Source organism: Alligator mississippiensis, chromosome 11 (assembly GCF_030867095.1).
Source record: "Alligator mississippiensis isolate rAllMis1 chromosome 11, rAllMis1, whole genome shotgun sequence".
NCBI classification, from domain to species: Eukaryota; Metazoa; Chordata; order Crocodylia; family Alligatoridae; genus Alligator; species Alligator mississippiensis.
In genome coordinates this window covers 29,892,780-29,906,181 of record NC_081834.1, presented here as the reverse complement: position 1 = coordinate 29,906,181, position 13,402 = coordinate 29,892,780, and the positions used below count along the sequence as shown (strand labels likewise).

General features: G+C 44.9%; 1 protein-coding gene and 1 long non-coding RNA gene across 7 annotated transcripts in view; one reads left to right on the top strand and one right to left on the bottom strand.

Annotated features, from left to right (window-relative positions):
- The window catches only part of SCAPER (S-phase cyclin A associated protein in the ER), a 372,539-nt gene that overhangs the window by 163,748 nt on the left and 195,389 nt on the right, over positions 1–13,402 (bottom strand). For all 6 annotated transcript variants that reach the window (XM_059714759.1, XM_014606103.3, XM_006261352.4 and 3 more), the window contains one exon: positions 11,685–11,811. In XM_059714759.1, coding sequence (XP_059570742.1) covers positions 11,685–11,811 — 127 coding nt within the window. The remainder of the gene's footprint in view (positions 1–11,684; positions 11,812–13,402) is intronic.
- LOC109280684 (uncharacterized) overlaps positions 8,499–13,402 on the top strand; it is a 34,372-nt gene continuing 29,468 nt past the window's right edge. The window contains exons 1-2 of the long non-coding RNA XR_002087094.2: positions 8,499–8,554; positions 13,189–13,301. This is a non-coding gene — a long non-coding RNA (uncharacterized LOC109280684). The remainder of the gene's footprint in view (positions 8,555–13,188; positions 13,302–13,402) is intronic.

Genomic DNA, 13,402 nt, shown 5'->3' with positions numbered 1-13,402 from the left:
TTCTGAGGTCCCTTCCAGCCCTAATGTCTATGAAATCTATTCTCCACTTAGCAGAAAAGATGACAGACAGCACCAGGAGGATCATTAAAGGCACATGTAGCCACCACTCTCCTTATTCTGGGGTCTGCAGAACACAGCTAAAAAGTAGGGCTGTCAAACGATTTAAAAAATTGATTGAGATTAGTTGTGTGATTTCAAAACTTAGTTGCAATTCATTGTGATTTTAAATGCACAGCTAAAAATTCAAAATTATGCACAGAAAAAGTCAAAATTATACAAAACTATGCAGGTACATTGTATAGGTGGAGGGGGGTGTGGGAATTTGTGATGGTGTGGGGGGCCCCTGTCCCAATCCCACGGGCCCCGGACCCGAAGAAGCTGCTGCCGCCATCAGCAGCAGCAGTGGGGGGGAGTGAGTGGTTGGACGCAGAGCCACTGCTCCGCCTGGCTCTGCCGGGCCCCCCAAAGTGCAGGGCCTGAGGCGGTTGCCCCAATTCACCCCCCCAGGGATGGCCCTGCCCCTCCTCCACAAGTGCCCTCTTTTTTGAAATTGGAAATACAGTAACCCTACAGGAACGCAGCCCGGCAGTGTCTAGAGCTGTGCCCAGCAGGTAAGTCTGTGGAAAGGAAGGGGCAGGAGGAGAGGGAAGGGATGGGGGGAGTAGATCGAGGCTCCTACGGTGAGGGAGGGAGTGGGGCAGGGGTGAATGGGACGGAGCTTCTGGCGGCTCGTTCAGAGGCGCGGGGGGGGGGGGAGGGGGTATGGCTCCCTGCTGCTGCATGCAACCTTGATGGGGAGGGGGGCATGTGCCCCCCAGAATTGTGTGCAGGGCAGAGTCAAGCTGCCCACTGCAGACTGGGGCTCTGCGCCCTGCTATCTTTGCCCTGGGAGCTGTGCACTGGCCACACCACACGTCCCCTGCCTGCCTAGCGGCAAGAGGCACATGTCATTGCAGTGATGGTGGCAAAGCAGAGCATGAGTGCAGGCTCTAAAACCACACGCGCAATTAATGTATTAAAACAATTAACGCAAAAACCGGTTAACGCATTAATCATGCATGTTAATGGTGATTAGTTGACAGCCCTACTAAAAAGATAACAATCTGGGACTGTAGTATCATCTCTGTGGAGCTCCTCTTGGAGACTTTATAGGTCATTGCAGCAACAGATGGGGAGGAGTTAGTGAAACATTTGTGGAAGTGCTTGGCCTCTGCGGTGATGGGCCTGAAGTACCTTAGAACTTGGAGTATACCTCACAGTCTATTTCATAGAATGGGGAGAAAGCCAGACCTTCCCTTTTTGAATAATGAATACCACAAAGGGTTCCTGGCCAAAATTTCTTTCCCTACAGTCACCCTATTACAGACTTGTCTTGGCAGAGAACAGCTACTACTAGAAATGGAATCAATCAAGGAAGCTAATGAGACCGCTACACATGATGCCTCTGATAAGTGAAGTTTTGGGTTTTTCCTTTTTGATCTTCCATTGGGGTCATTAATTCTCTGGAGTGCAGGTGGTATGATTGTGAAGGAAAGATGCCAAAAAAAAAAAAATTACAAAAAACCCAAGCATGATGCCCATTTCAAAACTGTTCAACTAAATTTCCAAAACAAATACCCTCCAACATGGAAATTAATGCTGGCACTGAGCTACACAATTGGTGCATCTGCTGCCATATGGTGATGTTGCTACAGATCTGTGCTTTAGTACCTCCTTCTTGAAGTACTAAATCACAACACAGTAACTGCCTGCACTATCTTGTGTGCGTGGTTAGATTTTGCCACTACATCACTATAGTGGCATGCTAAAAAGGGGGAGTGTGCTGCTATGGCAACATAGCTGCTGATTGCATGTAGAACCATGTGATTGCTATGTTGCTGTATGGCAACATGTAGACGTGCCCAATATGTCACATTTGCTGGTCTTACAACACTGGCTAAACCTTGTTGCTCTGTTGAAGTGAAGAACCCACTCAGATCTTGGGTCTCACAGGGAGCGGGGAGGAAATTGAGTCAGTTTAGGATTGGGTGTTTGGCTTTGGTCCCATGATTACCTCTATAGACTTGTTTTATCTTATATATTTATAGTTCTATTCCCTATGGAAGCAAGACAGTAGTAATATGATGGTTTGGGGGCAGTGACATGCCAGTGCCCTGCCCCTGCCCCTTCTGTTGCCCCTTACTGACAAACCACAGCTCCCCCAGCCCTGCTGCTGCTCCTCACTCCCAACTCACTGACCCCAGCTCTGCCAGTGCACCTCACACCCAAAAAGCAATACTCTGCCCCCCCTCCTACTGCTGGTGCCCCTCACTCCTGACCCACAGACAGCCTCTTGGTGCTGCCAGTGCCCCGCACTCCCAACCCACAGTCACTCGCTCCCCCCAACCCTGACCAACATCCCTCTGCCCCCCCAGCCCTGCCAGTGCCCCGCACTCCGGACCCGCAGCCTCCTACACCCCCAGCCCTGCCAGTGCCCCGCACTCCAGACCCGCAGCCTCCTACACCCCCAGCCCTGCCAGTGCCCCTCACTCCCAACCCTCTGTGCTCCCTGCTGCCTCAGATCACCCTCCCCCTGCTCCCACCAGCAGAGCAAAGCAAAATTGCCAACTCAGCTCCCAACTGCACAAGTGCTCTACTAGGTATTGTGGGAGCTGTAGTTGAAAATGGCAGCCATGTTGAAAATGAACAAGGGGGAGGAAATCCCAGACTTTTTGCTTGCATTTAAAAAATCCACCCGAATGCAGCACAGGGGGCCAAAAAGAGGACATGTCTGGGAAAACCCAGATGTATGGCAACCCTAAATTAAACAGAATGAAGGCAAGTTGTGATAGGCCATTTTCTGATATTCTAAGAGTTAAAAAGGGCCTGCAAATTAAATTAGATGCAGGGAAACATGCAATGAAAATTAAAAACATGTAAGTGGATCGTCCATGTGAAAGTGCTAAATAGGGAGATACATATTCTTTTAAAAAGTGCTAAAGTACTTCAAGACCAGTATGTTCCTAAATCCAAGAGTATTTGGGTCACTGAAGTTTGTACCTTTCTAGAAAGAAACAAAACATTATCTGTGACCCATTCTCTCTTCTCAATAAACATTTTAGTGGTTGGAAAAATAAAACAGCATACTGTTTCAGCAGTTAAAAATTAGGCACAAAGAGAGATACAAACATAGAGTTAGGAAATTTATATCAAACTTAGGAATTCTGGTTGAGGCTTTGAAATTGCTATTGTTGCCTCAGTGGACATGGAGTCAGCTAACAGTCAGTTATAGCTGTGTAATGTTTCTCCCAAAGCACGGATAAGGGAAAGGCATTAAATCCTGACAGCTGTCCATTCAAAGGGTGAATCTTAGAAAAAGAGCCTGGGACAAATATGCCCCCTTCCCCCCCAATCGGAACACCAGGGAGCACTAACTATGCAGCATATGAAGTGGTAGGGGATCTTGCTCAACATGAAAAGGCTGATCAGGGAGTCACCTAACAAAGAGGACTGGAAGTTACAGAAGGAAGGATCTTTCACTGGATGTTTCTGCAGCTATGGCAGAAGAAAGGGACAGATGGACATACATTTTCTAGCCTAGGAATCTTGTTAAATGAAGAAGAAGAAAGCTGACTGTATAGGAAACAGACTCCACGAGTAAGAGAAGTCACATGCATGAGATGGTATCTTGGACTCCTCAGAAGACTGACATAAGTTCAAAAGAATGCAAAAGACTGATGAAGAAACAGAGGCAGGGAAATGCATATAGCTGTTTATTCCTTTGTCTAGATCTTTGTATTTCTTACAACAGCTAAAATAAACGGCAACTGCTTTTTGGAATGGTTACAGTAGGTTGGTGTTGCTCCGTTCAACAGTTATGTGTCTCTAAAGAGTTGTACTGGGAACCCAGAACACTATCAGAGTTGCATATTTAGAACAAAGTATCTTCTTGCACTGGTCCTGCAAGCTGTAGGGCGGGGGGGGGGGGGTGAGGGGGCGTGGTCGGCAAAATCCAGCCCACAGGCCAAATCCAGCCCACCAAATGATTTTACCGAGCCCGTGGCTGCTCCTCTGAAGGAGAATTATATCTGGCCCGTGGCTGCCCTGGCTTTTGGTGCCTCTTGCCCTTTTCCTTTCCCCATGCCAGGTAACTGCAACACCAGCAGCCACTCCCCTCCCCTCACTGGCAGCCTGCCATCCTTTCCCCCAATCCCCAGTGTAAGCTCGAAGGCAGGGGAAGCTGAGCTCCTGGCCAGGCTTTTGCCTGAAGAGCCTTTCTGCGCAATGCTCTGACCCTGAACCTGGTAAGTCAAAGCTCACTGAAGTCAGCGAGAATATTTCTATTGACTTCAATGTCCTTTGGAACAGTATCCTAAATGAAGGCTGGTGTGGTGGTAAAGTGGTCTTTCTGTGCCATGATTATTGATTTGTACTATTAAAACAATTATGTGCTCATGAGTATTTCAAATAAGCTGAGACACTTACAGTAGAACTATGCACTCTGTTTCAATATAGGCTAAGACCTCTGGTTTTTTTCACCTGCTTAAAAATAATCTTTTAAGAAAGTGAGTTATGGCAGCTGTCTAAGTACAAATTCTGTTCATGGTATTCAAGGTTTTTCTTAATAAACATAAATCTTTATGCTATTGTGCACAATACGTAAAAGCTCTTTCTAAACAAAAATGTATACTATACAGATTCTTTTAATGCTACATTTTTCTTTGTATTTTTCAAATTATTAGTATTTGCTTTTGCAGTCACAGTCAACTTATTGGACGTATATTTATTAGATCTATATTCCAGTATTCTAGAAAAAACAACTTTTAAGGGAAAACGTTTCTAGAAGAAATTTCTTGGGGTTCATTATATCCCAGATTGACATTTTTCAGGTATGTGCATATATGGCCATTTTATCTTTACAATAACATTTTATTATACCTCTCTTTGGTACTTGTGTTTGTGCTCTGTTACTTAGGACTGCTGACTACAATCTGCTCTTTGTGAGGCAGCCCATAAGGGAGGCTGCATTTTGGACACAGTCGGGAAGACTATGACAATCTCTCCTGTTATCTCTGTTGCTCTAGGGATGACTACAGCATGAGATGTAAACTGTGCCTAGACTGTATCTGGCACAGCTTTGCAGCTGAGAATGTTGGAGGGAGCAGAGTTAAGGCTTCATCCAATTGTCACCATCTCCTGAAGGGGGGTGATGTGTAGGGGCAGAAGTGGGAGGGGGCTTGTGAAGTTTGCTTCCCTTCCTGTACCACTGACACATGTAGCTAGGCAGTGCAAGGGTGTGAAGGAATGTCTGGTGCTTCCTTATGGCCTTTAGCTTATTAAGCAAGGCCACGACTTGACCCTTAAGGAGCAACTCAGTGTAGCATGGCATGCCGATATACTTTATACATGATTTCCTCCTCCTACCTCAGGTATATTTTTGCCAACATATTTACAGATATTTATGGGAAGCTACTGCATTTCACATAAGAAACACTATTAAAGGATATAGCAAAGATAAACCTTATATACTGAAAAATCCAATAGAAACCTAAAGTATTAACTGAACATATATAAGAACTGCAATACTATAAAAATACACCTTTCAGTGACATCATCATTTGCTGAACATTATTTTAACGTGCATAGCTAGGTAAAATATGAACTACATCAGCTCTATAAGGTATCAGTTGTATTAAAATGACTCACAATGAATATTCAAGAAATATTCATTCAAATGTACCTTTTTGCATGGGTATTTTTTATAGTATATTCATTATTGCAATATAGCAAAATTATAAGAAATAGAATCAGTTGCCTTTATAACTCTATAATTACAATAAGGGTGAAATATAGGAAACAACTACTTTTTAACTTAAGCAGTGGGCTCATTTTCAAAATGTTTCTTAGGCTAGGGACAGAAGTTGCACATAAACCAGTATAAGTGATCAGCACCAGTTCAAATCTGTAATACAACAGAAGTTCAGTGCACAAACTGCTTTCAAAATGGCCAAAACTATTTAAGATAAATCTGGATAGATGTAGTATTAGACTCAACTGATTTAGATTAAATCATTTTATTGAACTTCTGTCCCAGATCCAAGTTAACTCACAGTCCCCCCAGGATGCTTTGCATCTACCCTACAAAAACCCCACCCCTCACAGGGTGGGCAGGATAGCCTTGGTCGAAACTGTCTGCTTCAGACAAGCAGGGCATGCGTTAGTGCCCCCCAGCTTCTGGCCTGTGCCACTGTAGACATCTGGTTGCATTTCCAGAATCAAAAGGAGAATGTCTGTTCATTTGTTTATTGGTTCAATCTACACAGCTTAGACTAACCAGCAAAGGTTGAATTGATTTAGCATCAGGATTTTTGACTGTACTTAGCCTTAAAGCTTATGTTCAGAACATTTCTTCCAAACAACTATTATTCCATTATCTGATTGGCATCAGCACTAATAAAGCAAAGATAAACTATGTCTTTCTGGTAAATGTATATGCCGCACTGGTTCAAACAGAGCACTTTAGAATATGGGTATGTAATAACTATTTGTTTGCTCGTTTTCAATATCTTAGAATGATGGTGCCGAATTTTTTTGGTCTGTGATGCTGAGTCAGTCTACAGTCCGAGTGGTATTGGTCTGTCAGTCTGATCCAGCCCTGGACTTGTGGCTTAGATCAGTGGGGAGCCCCATGGGCCAGATGTCCCTGTTCTACAGGCTGGATCTGGCCCACAGGCTGCAGGTTGAGCACCACTATCTTAAAACATAGAAATCCAATTTCAACTACAAAATAGTAAAACAAAAATTGATAAAATGATGACCCAACCTATATATGATTAGATCAAAGCAAGCTTTTGAGTTAAGTCATACTTGTTTAAAAAAAATTTTTTTTATTCCTCATAACTTAGTGAATAACAAAACTAGACCCATAGAGATATAAGGAACCCAGAACTCCCACTGATGTCAATGAAGATATACTCAGGATTAACCCCAGCATAGCTGAGAGCAGAATCTGGTTCACTGCTTTTGACTTGTGAATAGTCATTTATGTTAGCGCACACACTGTATGGCTGTTACTATGCTACAGAAAACCCTTTTAACAAATAATTAGTTCTGTTGTACCTATTGTATAAAAATGTATTTCAAACTATACCATAGTCATGAAGCAACATAACGTTTCAATGTCAACCAAGGACCTACCACCAACATAGCAAAGGGGTTGCCAACTAGTGCAATGCAGAGACCTTATGCTAGTTTTATACCAAGTACAGAGGCCTCCTGCACAGGGGCCATCCTCAAGGAGCCCTTTGACCCATTTTAAGAAATTTTACACTGGAGAGTAGCATAGAGGAGGCAATGTAAATGAGAGCCATATCCAATGGCTTTAATGAGTTTATACAGGGTATTAATCATGATACAATTAGGCCCAGAGATAAACAACTTATGCTGCAATGTGCTATATATGGTATGCTGTGAAATTTAGGGAAAGCACAAAGGTCTTACAATGAAAAAGAAAACATCTCAAGGCATAACACTTCCTTGCTTGTTTATTAGGCAGAGAATGTTCTTTGGGTCCTTTAGACCAAGAGGGCTATAACTAATACTTGCTTGTTTGTTTACACTTATGCACACTGCTGATTTGATCACTTTTTACACCCACTCATTTTGTGCACACATAAGTGACTATGCAAGAAAGAACTGTCTTATTTTCTTTCTGATCCAAAGCCCCCAGTCAGTGAAAGAGTAACTGACTTGTGTGCATCTGGATCAGGTGTTACATGAAGGAATACACTTCAGCTATTTAACCGTGCACTGTACCATGTCAGCTAGTGAAAAATTTCTCTTAAAAAAAACAAAAGGAACAGAAAAGGCATTTCTGTTAAGAAATAAGATGCTTCCCTCTCAGTTTGCAAACATCAGTAGCAATATAAACCATACTTCATTTTAACTTTTACAATAATAAACTACCCTTTTTTCCCTTTTACTAAAAACAACCACTCAGTCCTGTTTACCCAAGCAGCTTATTCCTAAGTTTTTGGAGCCCTTCTCCTTTGTAATATAGGTAGCCTGATGGCATTTTAACCTTCTAATGCAAAAGAAAAAAAAAGCAACATGCTACCATTCCCAATACCAACATAATAATGCTACTTACTGCTTCTCAGAAATAGGCAAGACAAGGTTCATGAATGAGAAGCTTAAAAGATACCAGCTGTTCCACAAACACAAACATTAGAAAGCTTTTTGTCAAAGCATCATGCTCATTTGGAATACGTACAGGTTAAACAATGAGGAGACAAATTATCTCATTCCTGTTTGGAACATGATAATCAGGGATCTGGGTTTTCTGTTTCCCATGGAAAAACGGAGTAAACCACAAATGTTCCCCCTTAACAGAGTAAAACACAGATTTCTCATTTTAGCACAGAAACCTGCAGATTTTGCAGTTTTGCAATGAGCCCTTTGTAGGCTGGCAGAGTTCCAGCCTGCAGGGGGCTGGGAGGAGGGCACTCAGGCAGGAAACGCTATGTGCATGTATATGCATATGGCCATCAGGCAGCCTGAAGAGCAGCTCTAGCAGGTATGGGGGGGGGGGGTGCTGAGGTCCCCATAGGGAAGCAGGGAGGAAGCTGGGCAGGGTTGGGGCTGGGGCTGCTGCCCAGCCAGGCAGTGTGTGGGGTTTGGGGTCACAATGCATGGCTGCAGGCCCTGGTGGGGAGCAGGACAAGCCCATGGGCAGCTTGTCTGGGGGTGGGGGGTGGGGCTGGCTCCTGGGGACCCCTGCCCCCCAGATCTGTGCATGGGGAGGAGGCAGGCACAGGCTGTCCACTGCGGGCTCAGGCTCCTGCCCTGCTGCCCTCCCCTGTGGCCTCCGCAGCCCACAGCAGAGCTGCTCAGGGATCTCTTTGCTACTGCAAGCTCCGCGCTGCCCTAGTGATGCGTCTTCTGTGTGCAGCAGCAGCGAGGGTGACAGCATGGGGTTGTGCCCCTCACTGCTGCTGCGTGCATAGCAGACACGTTACCAGGGCAGCACAGAGCTGTCAGGGGCAAACAGCTTTCCTGCATGGCCCTGCTCTGCCCTGCGGTGCTGGGTTGCACCCGCTGGGCTGTGGAGACCCCAGGGGAGGGCAGCAGGGTGGGAAGCCTACAAGAGGCAATTTGTGCCTTCCCCCTCCCCATGCATAGATCTGGGTATGGGCAACTGGTGCCTCCTGAGTCGGGGGGTACTTGCCACCCCAGCAGCCAGGCAGCGACTGGGAGGGTCCCCCATGGCCAAACACACCGACCTGGAAGTGGCAGCAGTGTGCTGCTGGCACTTCCAGGTGGGTGTGATCGGCTGCAGGGGGACCACAGGAATAGCTTCTCCTGGTGCCCCCCACTCCCCAGCCGGTGATCTCGGGGTGGGGGGGGGGAGGACAAGTGCTCTTGCTTGCCCCCCTGCCCAGGAATGCTGGCTGTCAGAGGGTGCACCAGCACTCTTAGGGGGTGCACATTCACCCCCTATGCACTGCCACTGGATCTGGGGGGCACAGGTCCCCCCTACCTCCCAGGAGTGCACACAGTGGCAGGGAGCTGCCCCCCCCCCCCACCTGAGCCCACAGCAGGCAGTAATGTGGGGAACCAGGCTATACTGTGCTGCAGCAGCCGCTACCTTCTGTTGGGGGCAGAGGGCTGTGGACCCAGGTCCCTGGCTCCATAGACCTGACAGCTGGGGCCCCTTTCTGGCAGGGCTGGGGGGGGGTGCTGTGGGTGGGGAGTGAGGGGCATCAGCAGGGCCAGGGGCCTGTGGGGGAGAGTGAGGTGCACAAGTAGGACCGGGAAGATCGGGGGGGGGAGAAGGGGGAAGAGTTAGGGGCACCAGCAGGACCGGGGTAGGGAGGAGTGAGGGGCACCAGCAGGGCCAGGAGGCTGTGGAGGGCCTTTCATTTTAATCACAGATTTTGGTGTTATCAGAGAATTTGTGATTTTTTATTAGGGAAAGCCAGATCCCTGATCATGATAACCCCAGCAGTGTAAATCATTGCGAGAGCTGTCAGATTTTCTTAGCTGTGAAGAAGCTCTGGGCTGGTGTGGTTGCAGAAGCTGGGGTGCAGAAAGGGTGCCAGAGCCTGCCAGGGTAGATTATAACAGAAGCAGGTTTCAAATACCACAAATGGTACCACAGCCAAACCAGCACTAATCTATGCTAGGGTTTCTGCCAGCATGAACTGGCCTCAGAATCAGGAAGCTGCAGTCACTCCGCTGCAGCTCTCTTCAGATAAAATGAATGGATAATAGCAACAGTTTCACCATAGGGTGTGACCGTCACAGTGAACGTGGCTGGTATGCACAAGCACAAGGGGGAGGACACGTAACATGCCTCTCTATTCTGAAAACGTTTCCCTACTTTAGCATTTAATTACTTTTATTATGGTGTCTGTGGTATTTGAGTTTCAGTGAACATGAAGTAAAGGAAGATTTGACACAATCTAGCATAATATAACATTATACTTTATGACACAGATTGCAAAAATTTTGCTTCTCTAAATTCCAAATGTCAATCAATTTATAAGCTTTGGCAGATATGAAGTTACTTATTTAGGTTCATAAGACTTGCAGCTGAATTCCAACTTAAATCTGACAGGATTCTAAAATATCAGGAAAAGCAACTGGAAAAAATCCATGTTGAATGCATCTGCTTAAACTTTGTTTACTTGTGGTAACAGCATACACATGTCTAAAGTTACTGATAAACCACAGAAAGCTTACGTAATACTGTTGCTATCCAAAAGTAAAAACAATATTCATCTTCAACTAATAATCAAAGAGCATCGCAATCCATTTGCATAGAGAATACAGTAATAGTCTAATTTATCTGTTAAAAAAGGGTGGAGACTGTCACAAAATTAAGAGAAACTAGAAAAACAGACTCTGCATCTCAGGTTTTGGTAGAGAACACTATTTAAATGATGTAAAATCAAATTAAGTTTTTTTTTACACTCTTTTCTTCATTTTCTATAATTTATTTTACCTTACTCTTCCCTTCTCCCACACAACTTGAATAGAAAAGAGAAAAATTTTCACGTGTAAAAATCTATTTAGGAACATGAGAAATACCATTCAAATTAGCACAGCAATCCCTTTAATTCGGTTTTCTCTCTCAGACAAGTCAGTACCAGATGTTTTAGTGGAAGGTGCTAGAATCTCCAGAGCAGACATGGAAAGTTTTTTTCCTAAATTTCTTCAGGTATGAATATATATAAGCTATGCAGGAGTGGATCAAGCAGTGGTCCAGTCTCATCCCCCACTTCAGTCATTGCTGCCTCTGACCCCAGCTAGCCCAACTGCACAAGCCCCCAAACCCCTCCTGCCCCACTCTAGTCACAGATTGCAGGGAACAGCTGCATGGAGTGCCAGGTTCTGCTAGGGACAGCAGCAGCAACAGACTGGTTTCCTCCTCTTGCACCCACTCCCTACTGCTCTTCTGCCATCATTCCCACTGACTGGAAGCAGGCACTGGAAGAAGTAACCCACCTCCCCTGCCATTGTCCCTGGCTGAGGCAGGCACAGGGGAAACCCAAGCTCTCCCCTCCCCCTAGAAAATCCTAGCTCCACCCATGATGCTATGCCCTAAGACCATAACTCCTATGTTCATCAGCATGTCTAATACTTTTTGGATTCAGGGTCAGCTGTTGGGTTAATGCCATTTTGTGGCAAAGTAGTCTACATACCTCTTTTTCCAGAATACGAGAGATCTCTCCCAAAGTCCTGTCTAGAGCAGAAACCTTGTTGTTTGCCAATGAGCTGCTATCTTGTACTTGAAGCTGCTTTAGAAGATCTTTTGATAATCGCTGCAGCCTTCAATATTAAATAAAAAACAATAAAATGAGTCACAACAGAAAAAGGTACTTGCACACTGAATTTTACTTGTGTAAAGACTTTTTTAACCTCAGTTTGATTAAAGCAGGGTTGTCAAACATACCCTATGGACTGCTGTCATGTGGCTCTCAGGGCTACTACAGGGACTGGGAATTCAGAGGCGAGGCAAGCAAGGGTGAAGCCCATCACTAAACTCTGAGGCAGGGAGACCCATTGGCAATGCATGTCATTGGAGGAGGGCAAGTAATGGTTGCATCAACCCTTCCACCTGTCCTACCACTGCTTGTTCTGCAATTTGGATCTAGCCTGGGAGGTGGGAGAGTTTGACATCCCTGAATTAAAGTAATGGCATGTCCACACCTTGAATATTGTAATATTGTTCCCAGTTCTAGTCCCCATCTCTAAAGGATATACAAGAACTACAGAGGGTATAAAGAAGGGCAACAAGGATGATTAATGGTGTGGAAGGACTTGAATATGAGGAGAGACTAAAGAGGCCAGGTCTATTCAGTTTAGAAAAAAGACACTTGAGGGGGGACATGTTAAGGGTTTACAAAATACCAAATGGTGAAGAGAAAGTAAATAGAGATTATTTACTCTCTCTCAATATAAGAAAGAGGGGTCAAAAAATGAAACTAGTAGGTAGTAAGTTTGCAACTAACAGAAGGAAGTTTTTTTTCATACAGTGTATAATCAAAGTGTGAAAACTCATTGCCACAAGATGTTGTAGAAGCGAATGGTTTAGCCAGATTGAAGAAGGGACTGGAAAATTTCTTGGAGAAAAGGGGCATCAGTAGCTATTGAGCATGGGAGTCAGGGTACAGCCTTTGAATCATAACTTCCTATATCTTAAATGCTGGAGGCTGCAAGTGAGAAAGGAACAGTGGAAAACCCCCATGATCATACTCAGTTAACTCTCCATTTCAGCATCCACTCTGTCGCTATATGACACAGGATACTGGGAAAGATGGACCTATGGTATGACCCAGTACATGGCAATTCTTATGTTCTTACAATCTTTTTACAGGTAATAATTATAATAGATATATTACAGTATCATCCAAAATGTGAAACAAAGAAGATACCGACCCAGTGCAGAGAGCATACAATTAATACCCCCCACAAAAACAAACACAAAAAAAAACAGCTGAAAAAAAGAGGCAAGAGAAGCACTGTGATTGTAAACCTGAAACATATTAGCTACGTATTTGTCTACTGCTGCTGTACTTTTTTCAGTTCAGCACTAATTTGCCCCATCTACCTCCACAATTCAGCCCACCTGCCCTTGTCAATATCAGTTCTGTTAGCTTTTTGTCTCCTTCCTACTGCAACATTCAATCATTTCCTTCCATACAGAGCAGCATTTTACTCCTGAGAAGAGTAAAGGAAACAGGACAGCGGATGATGTAGCTCAGGGGTCAGCAACATCTTCCAGCAGGGGAACCAGAACGACCCAGCTTGAATCACAGGTAGGCAGGCACTAAGACCCAGCCACCTCCTCTTCTCTCAGGTTTCAGCTGGGGTGAAAGTTTCTCTTCCCTGGAACCTGTGCACATCATGGGCAGAAATC